The sequence below is a fragment of the Dipodomys ordii genome, unplaced genomic scaffold, assembly GCF_000151885.1.
Source record: "Dipodomys ordii isolate 6190 unplaced genomic scaffold, Dord_2.0 Scaffold20, whole genome shotgun sequence".
NCBI lineage: Eukaryota > Metazoa > Chordata > Mammalia > Rodentia > Heteromyidae > Dipodomys > Dipodomys ordii.
The window spans coordinates 6,589,046-6,603,018 of record NW_012267236.1 but is presented as its reverse complement, the minus strand read 5'-3'; the positions used below and the strand labels follow the sequence as shown (position 1 = coordinate 6,603,018).

The 13,973-nt window shown below is 41.3% G+C and overlaps 1 protein-coding gene across 1 annotated transcript in view; it reads left to right on the top strand.

Annotated features, from left to right (window-relative positions):
* The first annotated feature begins 1,689 nt into the window (after positions 1–1,689).
* The window catches only part of Wdr43 (WD repeat domain 43), a 52,993-nt gene continuing 40,709 nt past the window's right edge, over positions 1,690–13,973 (top strand). The window contains 3 exon segments of the mRNA XM_013013736.1: positions 1,690–1,925; positions 9,798–9,935; positions 12,107–12,228. Coding sequence (XP_012869190.1) covers positions 1,701–1,925; positions 9,798–9,935; positions 12,107–12,228 — 485 coding nt within the window. The 5' untranslated portion in view covers positions 1,690–1,700.

The window sequence follows — 13,973 nt, the reverse complement described above, 5'->3', positions numbered from 1 at the left end:
CTGGGCCTGGGCACTGTCCCTCAGCTCTTCAGCTCAAGGCTAGCACTCTACCACTTGAGCCACAGTGCCACTTCTGGCTTTTTTTCTTTTTGCTTATGTGGTGCTGGGGAATTGAACCCAGGGCCTCATGCATGCAAGGCAAGCACTCTACCACTGAGCCACCTTCCCAGCCCTCATCAAATTATTTTTGTAACTTTATTTCTAAATAAGTTCACATCTGCTGAGCTGGTGGCTTATGCCTGAAATCTTAGCTAGAGATCTGAGAGTTGAAGTGCAAAACTTGCTGGTGCAGATTAACCAACAGAAAAGCTGGAAGTAGAGGTATGGCTCAAGTGGCACAGCACCAGCCTTATACAGGCACAAAGAAATAGAAGAGAAATAAAAACATGTCTATGTTATTAGAAAGGAAGTTGAGAAGTAAAAGTGGTGCTATTGGAGAGAGGAAAGGCTTTTTGGAATAATATCCTTGAGTAGAGAGGAAGAGATAGAATCTGGAAATTAAGTGGAGTAGTGGCTTTAGCCAGAAATAGGTATAGTTCACCATACATAGTCCCATTAGAGATGGAATACATGCAGAGTTAATAGCACTGGGAGCTTGTGGAAGTTCTTTTGATTGCTTCTATTTTCTTAGGAAATTGAAAGCAAAGCCATCTACTGAGAGCAAAGATGGAGAAGAATTTTATGGTGGTATGATTTACTGTCCACTGAGAGCAAAGATGGAGAAGAATTTTATGGTGATATGATTTACTGTCTGGACTATGGAACAACTTATAACTTGGCAGTATGGCCTTCCCAGGTGAAGTTAAGGTGGACAAGAATCATAACAAAGTGACTGGCTTTGTTGTAGATACATTCAGGTGTTGATAGGCGAAGAGGATGCAATTTTAACAAGGAAAGACTTTGATATGGGAAAGAGCCATTTAGAATGATAAATTTAAGTGAAAATGAAGTGCAGTCTTCAAGGAGAAGGGATGAGGGTTGGTGAAAAGACTGAGAGATAGTGATAGAAATATTTACTAGACTACAGTCAACTACAATGTGTGATCTGAAAAAAACAGAAATGGAACTAAGGGGGCGGGGTGGAGAAATTGAGATGATAGAGGTAGTGCCTTTATTTTGACAAGGTCTGGGATATGACCAGGGTCCTGGGGCTCGAACTCAGGTCCTGAGCACTATCCCTGAGAATTTGTGCTCAAGGATAGTGTTCTACCACTTGAACCACAACTCCAGCATTTTGGTGATTAATGTTTCACACACTTTTCTGCCCGGGCTGGCTTCGAACCGTCATCTTCAGATCTCAGCCTCCTGAATAGCTAAGATGATAGGGGTGAGCCAAGGGTTTGAACTTAGAGCACCGAACTTCTAAGCAAGCAAGCAGGCAGGCGCTCCACTACTCCGGCCACTCACTCGGCCCTATTTTCGTCAATTTTGTAAAACCATTAAAAGAAAATCAAAAGTCCTTGCTCAGCATAAAGGATTACTTCCTCCTCGTTGCTTCACTCTCCGGAGGCTAAATTAGCAAATGGCCTCGCTCGGCCACCGTCGCAGGGTGGGTCCGCCCCGCCCAATGCTCGTTTTGCGACGGACCACGCCCCCTTCCCCCGGCGCTCCCTCCGCCCCACTTCCTCCCACAGGCACCGCCCCGGTCCGGTGCGCCTGCGCACAAGCGAACACGTGGCTGCGGCGGAGCTTGAGCAGCAATGGCGGCGGGTGGCGGCGGTAGCTGCGACCCCCCGGTCTCGGCCGGGGTTCCCTGCGCCTTTTCTCCCGACAGACAGGCCTATTTCGCGTTGGCCTCTGCCGACGGCCACTTACGAGTGTGGGAGACCGCCAACAACCGACTGCATCAGGAGTATGTGCCTTCCGCGCACCTCAGCGGTACCTGTACCTGCCTGGCCTGGGCGCCAGCGCGGCTGCAGGCCAAGGTAGAGCCGGGGGCCCGGGGAGGGGCTGGGGGGTCCTCCCGCGCCCGGCCTCGGCGCGCCAGGGCCGGGGAGCGCGTGGTCCCGCGTCGCGCTGGGCGGCCCGGGACCGGGCGGCCCGGAGCGCAGCCGCGGCGCGCCCTGGGCCCACGCCGCCGCCGCATGTGCAACCTGTCCGGAGGGCAGCGAGAGGGTGCGGCTCGCTCTCGGGCTCCACGCAGTCTGCGCCCCACTGTCGCCCGGCCGCCATGTTCGCTGAGGTCCTGGGTACCCCCCTCCTCCCCCCGCCCCGCACCTCCCCAGGGGCGTCTGACTGCCAGGCCTGGCTCGTCGACCGGTGCACATCCTGACCCTGGCCTGTGACTGTCCCTAAGCCGGGACAGTAGTACTGGTCTGTATCCCAGACCCGGCGTATTGCTTGTACGTGGGCCTGGGGGGGTTGCACAAGTCAGTCCCACTTGCTTCCGGGACCCTCTCTTGGCCAAGATGCCGGTTCTACACGTGTTCTCTTCCACAGCTAGGTGGTGGAAGGCTCACGCACGCCAAAGTCTTGGCTTGCTCAGGCTTCTTTTCATTTTCAAGCCTTTTGGACTTTCTTAAAAAAAATTTAAATCCTTGCAAGATCCTCTTTCAAACCTCTTCCCTTGAAGTTTTCGTTAGAACGTGGTGGTAAAGCGTGAAGTGTAGTAGCTTGGTTTCATACGACGCTAGAAATACCCTTTAGATGGGAAGCTGCCGAGTTAGGGAAGCCTTTTCCCTGTCAGGTTGAGTCACTAGATTACATGTGCTCAAACTCACACGCACGTGCTTACAGCAGTTAGAGAAACGGAATCAGACTCAGTGTGACTTTGAAGTAGCTGAAACATAGGGCATTTTTGCCTTAACAAAGTAAAACTTGAAAAGCTTGTATTTAGGATAAATCTTAGTCCACGTGACTACCAGGACACTGGTAAATCTGGTTTGAAAGAGAGGAGTCTTTAACTGCTGTACTTCGGGTGAGTATGTTTAGATTTTTTTTTTTTCAGAATTTAGTCTACATTTCCATAGTTTGTCGTGTTGGTTAATGAAGTGCACCTACCAGGATAAGTCAGGCACATAACTCAAGACTGGAAAAAAGTTGTCATTTATTTGAATTGCAGCCCTCTGTATACAGTTTTTCCTTTTTAAAGTTGTTTTCTGTTTTTATAATTTAGCAGTCCTGTACAGTCTTAGTAGTAGTGATGGAGAAACATAGAGTAGTAGTTTTAGATATATGTACCCATTTGGTACTGTCTACCTTTCAGTCCAAGCTCTGCTTCACAGCAATAGTTCTTGGTGTGTAAGCACTGTGTTACTATTATTGGTCTCTTGTATTTGTATAGTTAGTCTTGTTAGGTAGATAAGACTCAGCTTCCATTAAGTCAAAAATGGAACCAGGCTTAGTTATGGTTTTAAAGCTCAGTTTTTGGTTATATTAACAAAATAGTTAATATTGGTCTGGGAATGTGGCTTAGTGGTAGAGTGCTTGCCTAGCATGCATGAAGCTCTGGGTTTGATTCCTCCATACCACATACACAGAAAAAGCTAGATCTGGTGCTGTGGCTCAAGTGGTAAGAGTGCTAGCCCTGAGCAAAAGAAGCTCAGGGACAGTGCCCAGGCCCAGAGTTGAAGCCCCAGGACTGGCAGGAAAATAAGTTAATATTAGATTGGCATGTCATATTACATGTCCTGCATTTTGCTCTTCTGTTGGTTTGCAGTCACATTGTATTGAAACTTAAAGTCTCAAAATCATAGTTTGGAGATACACACACACATATACACAACACATGTATATTATAGGAAAATCACTGGGTTTGGTTTCATAACTAACACTAAATTGAAACGTTTTGTCAAACTAAGTTGCTTTAATTTGGGGAGTTGAGCTCCTTAAGTCTTGTGCTGGGGATGTAGCACTGTTGTAGAACCTGTGCGTTTCTTGCCCAAGGAAGTTTCTCCACAATCCATCTGTAGACTGGAAGACTCACTGAGAGTTTCCATTTCTGTTATTTAAATGTCCTTATTTTAGCAAGGTATCTTTTTTTGTTGTTTTTGGTTGGTTGTGGGGCTTGAACCCTGAGCCTATTTGTGCTCAAGGCTAGCACTCTTTTAAGACTTGAGCCACAGTGCCACTTCCAGGTTTTTGAGTGATTAATTATATATAAGAATCCCTTGGGGACTTTCCCTCTGTCAGCTTCCAACCCCTATCCTTAGATCTCAGCCTCCTAAGTAGCTAGGATTACAGATGAGATCCACCTGTACTTGGCATTAGCAATGTATCTTATGAAATGCTCAGAATTTACTGCATTTAAAGAAACGGAGGGCCAATGATGTAGTTTAACACATAGCAGACACAGGCCCAGGGTTCAATACCCAGAACCATAAGAAATAACCAAATCAGAACAAAAATTTAACAACTGGATGAGAGTCAGGGTTATAAAAGGTAAATGACAAGCCAGGCTGGATCAGTGGCTCATGCTACTCAGCTACTCAGGAGGCTGAGATCTGAGGATAGAGGTTCATATCTAGCCTGGGCAGAAAAGTCCCCGTGAAACTCAAAAACCAGACAGAAATGGCTCTGGCTGAAGTGGTAGAGTACTATCCTTGAGCACAAAGAGACTCGGGGCAGTGCCCAGGCCCTGAGTTCAAGGCCCACAGCTGACACACACACAAAAAGGTAAATGACTTAAGCCTTAACCACTTCAGGCCTTAATAAAGGCCACTAAGGACAGGGAACTCTGATCCCTAGTCCAGTGCCCTTTAAAAAATTTCTTTATTTTTGGGTCCGGTCATGGGGCCTGAACTCTGGGCCTGGGCACTGTCCCTCAGCTCTTCAGCTCAAGGCTAGCGCTCTACCACTTGAGCCACAGGGCCACTTCCGGCTTTCTTTTTGTTTATGTGGTGCTGAGGAATCGAACCCAGGGCCTCTGGCATGCAAGGCAAGCGCTCTACCACTGAGCCACCTTCCCAGCCCTAGTCCAGTGCTCTTTGAACTGAGTCACAGAATTAGAATCTAGGAGGATTGTAGAGATATTCTATTCCTATCATCTTGGGAATGTAATCTGAAGCGTTTTATTTTGAGAAACAGGCAGGGGGAGTTTTCCTGTATTAAAACAAATGTGGACATGTATAGAATTAAAGTTGTGATTTAAAAAAAAAACTGGGCACTTCACAAGTAGAGTGCTCACCTTGAGCTGAAGAGCTCAAGGATAGCACCCAGGCTCAGAGTTCAAGCTCCAAATGAATAGGTATATATAGCAACTGCTCCATCTCTGTTCCCATGTCCCCTGGGTTATGTTCATTATCACTTAAGTTCTAAGATGCTCACATCTTAAACTCAGCCATTTATTGATGCCTTTGGAGCTTAAAACACAAGGCGTGAAATAATAAGCCCATGTTCCCAGCATTTTGTTAAGGTCTTAATATATGACCTGTCTCTAGCATGCGCCTTTCAGGGCTTTCAAGATTAAATGAGGCTACAAATGTTATTAGTGTAGAAAAGCCTGATAACATAGTATTTAATAAAATGTTATTGGATAAATCAATGAATGTTCTTTTTGTTGTTGTTGTTGTTGTGGGGGTTGAACTCTGGGCCTGGGCACTGTCCCTCAGCTCTTCAGCTCAAGGCTAATGCCATATCAGTTGAGCCACAGTGCCACTTGTGGCTTTTTTTCTGCTTTGTAGTGCTGAGGAATCTAACCCAGAGCCTCATGTATGCGAGGCAAGCATGCTACTACCACTGAGCCAACTTCCCAGCCCAGCCCTCAATGCATGTTCTTTACTATGAATCAGTTGATAGGTTTTCTGCATTTGGTTTAGTAATTAGCAACTCAAAAAAAGACAAAAAGCCCAAATGTGTGATGAATAATTATCAATGGAGAAAGATAAATTTGTGCTGGGTTTCCTTAGTATGTGTTAAGGTAGAAACAGATTTCTGCTCTTGTTCTTGGTTTCAGAACAATTATAATACCTTTCTTTACATTTCTACCTGTATAGTTAGTTTCTCAAGTATATATTCATAATCTGGAGCCAAGATGTTAAATGACAAATCAGAACCACACAGGAAGTTGAGGCACGGAGGAACAGATCCTGTTTTATTGCCTACTCTCAAACTTTTCTACTATCCTTACTGGCTGTACAGCCCTGGAAGAACAGGCCTGTAACTGATTGTTGGCTACAACAGTAAATGTGCTAATGCTGCGTTGCTGTCACTGCAGTTAACATGACCCCATACAGCTTAATACTCATTGAATGAAGCACACAATGTTTCAGACATTGGACCAGGCCAAGTAGTAGTGTAATGATATTTCTAGGAAAAATGTGAGCTGTCTCCAAAATTACTCCTTTGAGATGCAGGAAAATTCAGATGTGTTCTTGTACTGTCTAGAGGTCTCAAGTATTTAAAGTTGTAAGAAGTGAGAGGTTGCGGATTAGAGCCAGTTGACAATTTCTGTGCTAATACACATTACCTAGAACTTAATTGTTACATATAAATATAGTTTGCAATTTTATGTAATGCTTTTTCACAGTTATCATTTGCCAATGTAAGTCAAAGTAAGATAGGCCAAGAAATGGAATAGGAGACTAAGAATGAAACTTAAAACTTGGGGCTTGCGTGTCAGTGTGTAGAGGTCAGTTTTTTTTTTTCAAAAGCAGGTTTTGATCTAGGTTTACTAGGTTGTAATGGCACTAAAATTGAAGTAGAATGGAAAATATGACTACTGCTCATGGTAAGTTCTGTGGAAGTTGTTTCATATGTATTTTTATGAGTTCTCTAGGTGTATATATATGAACTGTTCTTACTCTGGAATTACAGTTGTCATTGCTCTATTACTAAATCCTGACTTCTCATCTGGATAGGCTTTATTTCCCTATCTTCAGTGCATCTGTATATTCCTTGGTTATAGCACACACATTAACACTCATATACCCTCAGTGTTCTGATTGCTCTCTTGTTCAAATGCGTGATAAGCTTTCATTTGAACAGGTTGTTAATATTTGTTATTAAGATCATTCTGGAAGACTTCTTAGTAATCTTCATTCTTTAGCTACATTCTTTTAGTCTTCATTCTGGTACCTCACATAGACTTTCCATCTATATATGAACCAAATTGTCAGCCAACCTTTCTAAATTATGTGTTCACATAAATTGATTATAATCAGTGTGCACATGGCATTGTGTTGGGGTCTTAGAGAGTACAATTGAGTCTGACTGAGGAGAAATAGAAACCATTCAGATGACTGTATCTGATAGAGTAACTTTCTCTTTCTAAAGAGAAAGTAGAAATGGTATTTGCTTTAAGCCTGGCTAGGATTCTTAACCAGTGAAAACTGAAATGTGTATGAAAAGGTTTAAAGGTTTCCAAGTGAAGGGAAAAGCATATAGTAAAGTGTATGCCAGTCTGATGAATGTGATACAAACTTGGAATTGGGATCAATAGCATTGGCTTTGAATTCAGAAATATTTAGGATGGGATATAGTACTCAAAGTACTAGATCTTACTAAAATGCCTATTGGTTATATAAACTTCTGATTTGGTGGATGCATTCATTACATGTTTGGACATGCTTATTCTGCTTAGTGGGAAGATACTTTTAAAAAGATCATCTAGGGGCTGGGAAGGTGGCTCAGTGGTAGAGCGCTTGCCTTGCATGCCTGAGGCCCTGGGTTCGATTCCTCAGCACCACATAAGCAAAAAGAAAAAAGCCGCAAGTGGCGCTGTGGCTCAAGTGGTGTAGCACTAGCCTTGAGCTGAAGAGCTGAGGGACAGCGCCCAGGCCCAGAGTTCAGGCCCCACAACCGGACCAAAAAAAAAAAAAAAAAAGATCATCCAACCCTGAAAAGTGTCCAAGTCATTAGTTGTTATTAAACCACTTAATCGGATTATTTAATTTTAGACCACTTTTCTTGTAGTTGTACATAAATGCTGTAGGTATTCCTTCCATTTGCCTTTGCTTCTAGAAATAGATTGTACAAATAGACTAGGGATTTGATGATGTTAATGTTTAATTTGTGCTTTTTAAAGCATATAAAGTCGGTTGCAAAGCATGTACATACTTGGACCAGTATTTTGTTTTACACATTAAAATACTCATTGTAAGTAATTCGGTTTGACTTAGAAAAACCACGATAAAAATTTCCTACTCTAAATAAATTTTTTGATTTAGTACAGAATGTATGCAGTCTAAAATGCTAGTGCTAGAAGTACTTCTTGTTTGGTCATTCCTGGTCTGAATATCCCAAATCAGAAATGTTCTGAAACTTAAAAATTTCTTATTAGGGATGCTTAACCTATAGTAGGTTGACAGTCTTCACCACTGTCTGTGAAATAGGTATTTGTATTTATAACCCTAGGCAGAAACCCATTTTGCCTTCTGGGATTATTCAAAAGGTAGATTTAAAAAAATCCATGTAACTGAAGTGACTTAGGGCTCTATAAAGTTTTAGTGTTTGAAACTGGAAAGACAGTTTTCAAACTGTAGCTTTTAATTGTAACTTCTCCTCTAAGTTTATACATATAGGTATATTTTGAAGGACTTAAAAAATGTTATTTATTAGCTCTCTACCACTTTGAGCCACAGTTCTACTTCCCATTTTCTGGTGCTTAATTGGAGTCTTAATGGACTTTGCCTAGGCTGGCTTTCAACTGCAGGCTTCAGATCTCAGTCTCCTGAGTAGCTAGGATTACAGGTAGGAGCCACACCCCAGGCAGAAATTGTTATTTTTTTTCTATAAGTAAAAAGTTTTTTCTCCTCAAATCTTTTAAGTGTGTCCATATTCTTCAAATGTAGCATTCTCCTTAAAGGGATAAAAAAGGAAACTATTTTAGGAATACAATACTTTACACGCACTGGCAACATTAGTTTTTATTTATGGTTTTATTTATTAATTGGGGAGATTTTTGTTTCTTTAGTTTGATTGTATTCCTCACAGCAGAGATTCCATACTAAGAAAATGTTTCCTTTTCTATAATGTTAGTATGTTTCATACTAAAAGGGTAGATTCTCTAGCTTCTTTGTACTGAAAAAGGTTGGGTAGGCTCTAAAAAAGAGAAGTTCTGAAGTAAAATAATACTTCATCATTACAAATTCTGGCAGCCTTCTCTTAAACTGTGATCATTGGTGTTTGTTTGTTTGTTTTTGGTGGACGGACATGCTGTTAGCATCACAACTGAAATGAATCAAAAAAGTGTGACACTTGCTCCTAGGTGGAAGCATGTGTCTTTTAAATAATCAGAATCACCATGTCAGCCTGAAACTCCCAGATTAGCCCTTAAGCAGCCTTCAGAGCAATTTCTCTGGTATGTGCTGAATTGTTCTACTAGCTATGACTATTTATTGGCTCAAAATGAATTTTATGTGTGTTTGTAATTATAAACATGTTTGATAGCTTTTTTCTTGAAAACTAAGGGAGAATTTGAGGAACATTTGAAGGAAAGGGGAAGCATTGTGGCCTAGAAATGGATCTCTTTGCTTTATGAGTGGTGGCTTCCCTAGGATCTTTTCAAAATGGAAGGGCCATAGAAGCTGCTCAGATCCCTAATGAGTACCAGATAACACGTCATGAAGTTTGCTGTCTGTCTCGATGGTAAATGTGACAGAATTTTGAGCTTTTCTTAAAACTGGAGTACTTTTTGTTTTAAAATCTCAGGTGAGAAATGGAGTAGTAAATCCTTGTCCTCTCTCCTTCTAAAATAAAAGTTAGAGAAGTGGGAGGAAGCTTGATCAAGAGCTTAGTAAGCTCGAAGCTTCTGAGTTCAAATCCAGTTCTGCCCCCAAAGAGTTAATGATATTTTAATATTTTTAAAGTAATGTTTGAAATATTTAATAACCATGCTTTGATTTTTTCCCCCCCTCCAGGAAAGTCATCAGAGGAAAAAAAGGAAATCAGAATCTATAGGAACAAGTGACCAGATTGATTTGTTGGCTCTTGGTACAGCAGTTGGTAGTATTTTATTGTACAGTACAGTAAAAGGAGAGTTGCACAGTAAATTAATAGTAAGTATATTGACATGTACTTTTATAAAAGATGAGAGGAAATATGATTATAGATGATTACAAGACATCAAGATATGTGATGACATTGTCACTATAGAGGCAGTTTCCCTGCTCTTCTCCGTTTGAAGAACCAAATAGTGATGTGTTACCGGTTGTAGTAACTATCCCTGCTAAATAAAGGTCAGAGGACAAAGAATTACTGTTCAAATAATTGTCCAGGTAGAAGGATGAGGAACTCCAAGGCAGTGCATATAGCAGCTTAAAAGAATACTACTTGTGGTCAAAGGGTACAAAGAAAGCAGTTAAATTATTGCTAATATGATTTGTTAGGCAGTATCACAGTGTGGTTTATTGTCCAACTGGACTCAGTATTCTAGGAATGCTTTCTGTGTGAGAGAACAGAACAGTTTTTCTTGTTATGTAGCATCTACTGATTATCAAACATTAGAGAAATCTACTCCCTCTCACTCTTAGCCCGATCTGAGGCTTGAACTAAGTCTGGACGCTATCACAGAGCTTTTGTGCTCAAGGTTAGTGCTCTATTACTTTGAGCCATATCTCCACTTCTGGCCTTTTTGTGACTAATTGTAGATAAGAGTCTCGTGGACTTTTCTGCCTGGGCTGACTTTGAATCCTGATTTTCATATCTCAGCCTCCTGAGTAGCTAGGATTACAGATGTGAGTCACTATTAATTTGTATTTCTTTGTCAGAAACATATTTTAAACACAGCTAGCTGGCTTCTGTCTGTTTCTTTTTTTTTTTTTGGAGGTTTTTTTTTTTTGGAGGGGGGGGTCCAGTCGTGGGGCCTGAACTCGGCCTGGGCACTCTCTCTCAGCTCTTGAGCTCAAGGCTAGCACTCTACCACTTGAGCCACAGCGCCACTTCCGGCTTTTTTTTTTTTTTGCTTATGTGGTGCTGAGGAATCAAACCCAGGGCCTCACGCATGCAAGGCAAGCACTCTACCACTGAGCCACCTTCCCAGCCCTGTCTATCTGTTTTATATCTTATTTTTTGTGCTGGTTTGGGGGCTTGAACCCCCAAGACTTTGCTTTAGCTTTGTCTCCCATATTCCAAGAAGACATTGTGTTTACCTTAAGAAGTGGTGATTTATTTTTTTCCTTTATTTTTTTGGCCAGTCGTGAGGCTTGAACTCTGGGGCTTGGGCGCTGTCCCTGCGCTCTTCAGCTCAAGGCCAGTGCCTTACCGCTCGAGCCACAGTGCCACTTCCAGTTTTCTAGTGGTTTATTGGAGATAAGAGTCTCACGGACTTTCTTGCTCAGGCTGGCTTTGAACTGCAATTCTCAGATCTCAGCCTCCTGAGTAGCTAGGATTACAGATATGAGCTACTGGTGCCCAGCTTTTTTTTCCTTTTTATACATCCTCTTGCTAGCTATGTAGCCTAGGCTGGCCTTGAACTAGTGATCTTCCTGCCTCAGTTTCCTGAGTTCTGGGATTGCAGATAAAGGTAATATAGCCAGTCAAGAACGATGAAGGTTCTAGGTTAGCTTGGATAAAAAGTTACTAAGACACAGTGTCTCAATAATCTGGGCATTATGGCAAATCCCTTTGGTCCCATCTATAAGAATAGACTTGAGGATTGAGGCCCAAGGTTGGTTCCAGGCAAAAACAAAACAAAAAACCAACACACCCCCTTAAACAACACCCCATTACAATGACAAAAAAATTAAACCCTTGACCAGACCAGTTAGCGACTTGACTGAACCTTAGAATAGTAAGTGTGAATTCAAAACCCCAGCATAACCAAAAATAAATGAACAAACAAAGTTAATTTTGGACTCGACTTCAATGCTTCATTTTGTTGTTGTTAAAAATCTTAGAATTGGCATTCATGTTCAAAAGCAAATCAAATGACAGAACTAGTATTTGAGTTAGTGTTCTTCGTAGGTTTTCCTTATGAAGGAGAAGGGAAGTTAATATTTCAATAAAGTTCTAGTTTGTTTGTCCTCTTTCTCATGTTAGAAAACTATGAAGTGGATGTGTGCATGTTAAGGCTTTATTTAGGTTTAGATCTAACATTTGGTAAAGTGGTAATGACTCTAGAATACCCTATTCTATAAGATACCTTGTAGGATATAATATTTAAGGTTATACCTCATCTTATACCTTATCATGAGGCAATTTTTTTTTCTTTTTTTAAAAAAATCTGCAGAGTGGTGGACATGACAACAGAGTCAATTGCATACAGTGGCATCAAGAGAGGGGCTGCTTATATAGTTGTTCAGACGATAAATATATTGTGGAATGGAACTTAGAGACCTGCAAAGTGAAATGGTGAGTAAGTTTGATTGGGGTTGGAGGTTGGCTCAGTTAACTGTTTGCAAATGCATTAGGGTTTGATATATCTTGCCCTAGACAGTGGGAAATATAAACACAAATAAGGTTATAAAGCCTTCTTATTAAGGAACATTGAATCAAATCAAGTTGGGCATGTAATGTTTCAGTAAATAAAAAGAAATTGTAGGTGCTAGAAGGTGGCTCAGTGGTAGAGCATTTGCCTTGCAGGCATGAGGCCCTGGGCTCCGTTCCTCAACACCAATAAGCAAAAAAAGCCAGAAGTGGTGCTGTGGCTGAAGTGGTAGAGCGCTAGCCTTGAGCTGAAGAGCTAAGGGACTGCGCCCAGGCCCAGAGTTCAGGTCCCTGACTGGCCAAAAAAAAAAAAGTAAGTTGTAAAATTGTATAAAAAGCTGTCATAAGGTAAAATGATTACTTGTAGCAAGTACTGGTGTAAGAGAAAGGGTTTCAGTTTGACTTCCTAGACAGCTAAGTTTGAATAGAGGAGAGCAGGGAGATGGACTTCCAAGAGTGAACAAAGGAAGGTAAGGGAATGATAAAAGCCAAGGAGGTAGGAAAGTGAAAGATGAATTTGTAGTGAGTAAACTGGAGGAAAGGTAGATAATGGCATGGTAGAGGATAAAAATATCCTTCAGTGAATAGATACTAATGGCAATAAGACAAATGATTTCAGGGTTTTGAGAAAAGTTAAATTTGAAATCATGTTAATGTAAAACAAGACCCAGCAGACAAGGTGGTTAAAGAAGCTAAGGTACAGGTAAGCCAGGTAGTTGCAAAGTGTTTTCATTCCATTTACCTGTAGTGATACTTCCCACACTGGCCACCTGCCTTGGAGAGACTGATCCAATGAGTCTGAGTAAGGGCCATGTTACTGTATTTGGAATGGAAGTTAAGACTGGTTGGTATTTCATAGATATGTGTGAACCTTTTTGTTCCTGTCAGGCCTCAAAATCATTCAGCACATAGTGGGACAGACATGTACTTTTTCTTGTCTGTGTACAACTGACCCATGGCAAGAAAAAATTCCCCACCCTTAACATAGAGATTGGCCAATGTTGAAGGCACTTTTGAGCACATAGACACATAGATTTAGTCACATTATGAGGTCAGCGCTGTTCCCGTTTCATATTTAAGAAATAGGTTAAATAACAGCTTGACCTGTTTTCCACTAAATTGTACTATTGGATAAACTAATGGGTTTCTAGTTTCATTCTTAGCATCCTTATGGTGATGTCAATTGATTTTTTTTTTACCCCCTTCCATTTTAGATAACTAATTTCCTACTAAGGAAGAAAAGGATTTTAACTTTTATTTTCCTTCTACCTCTTCCTTCTCCCTTTATTGTTATATTAGTTGTGGTTCAGCAGTATTTGTTATTTACACTGAGTCATGTTAAAACTGAGGTTTAAAATGTCCTAGGTTTACATTTTCTTTTTGGTATGCCAAAAAGTTTATTGGTTTGCTTTTTCTTGGAGTTTGTAATTGTCTTACTACTTAATTAAATATTTTCCAAAGTATGTTTATCATTAATATATTGTCACTCTTGCAAGTGTAATTCTCAGTTGTAGACACATCCATTTGTCAGTTGTTCATTTATTTTTGCCTTCTCTGTGCTCCTCTGTTAGTCTCATTCTCCCTCCTATTTCTTTTGGTGGTATTGGGGTTTGACTTCCAAGCCCCATGGGGTTCTACTTCTCTAAGCTAGGCCTTTGGTCCTGTTTTTT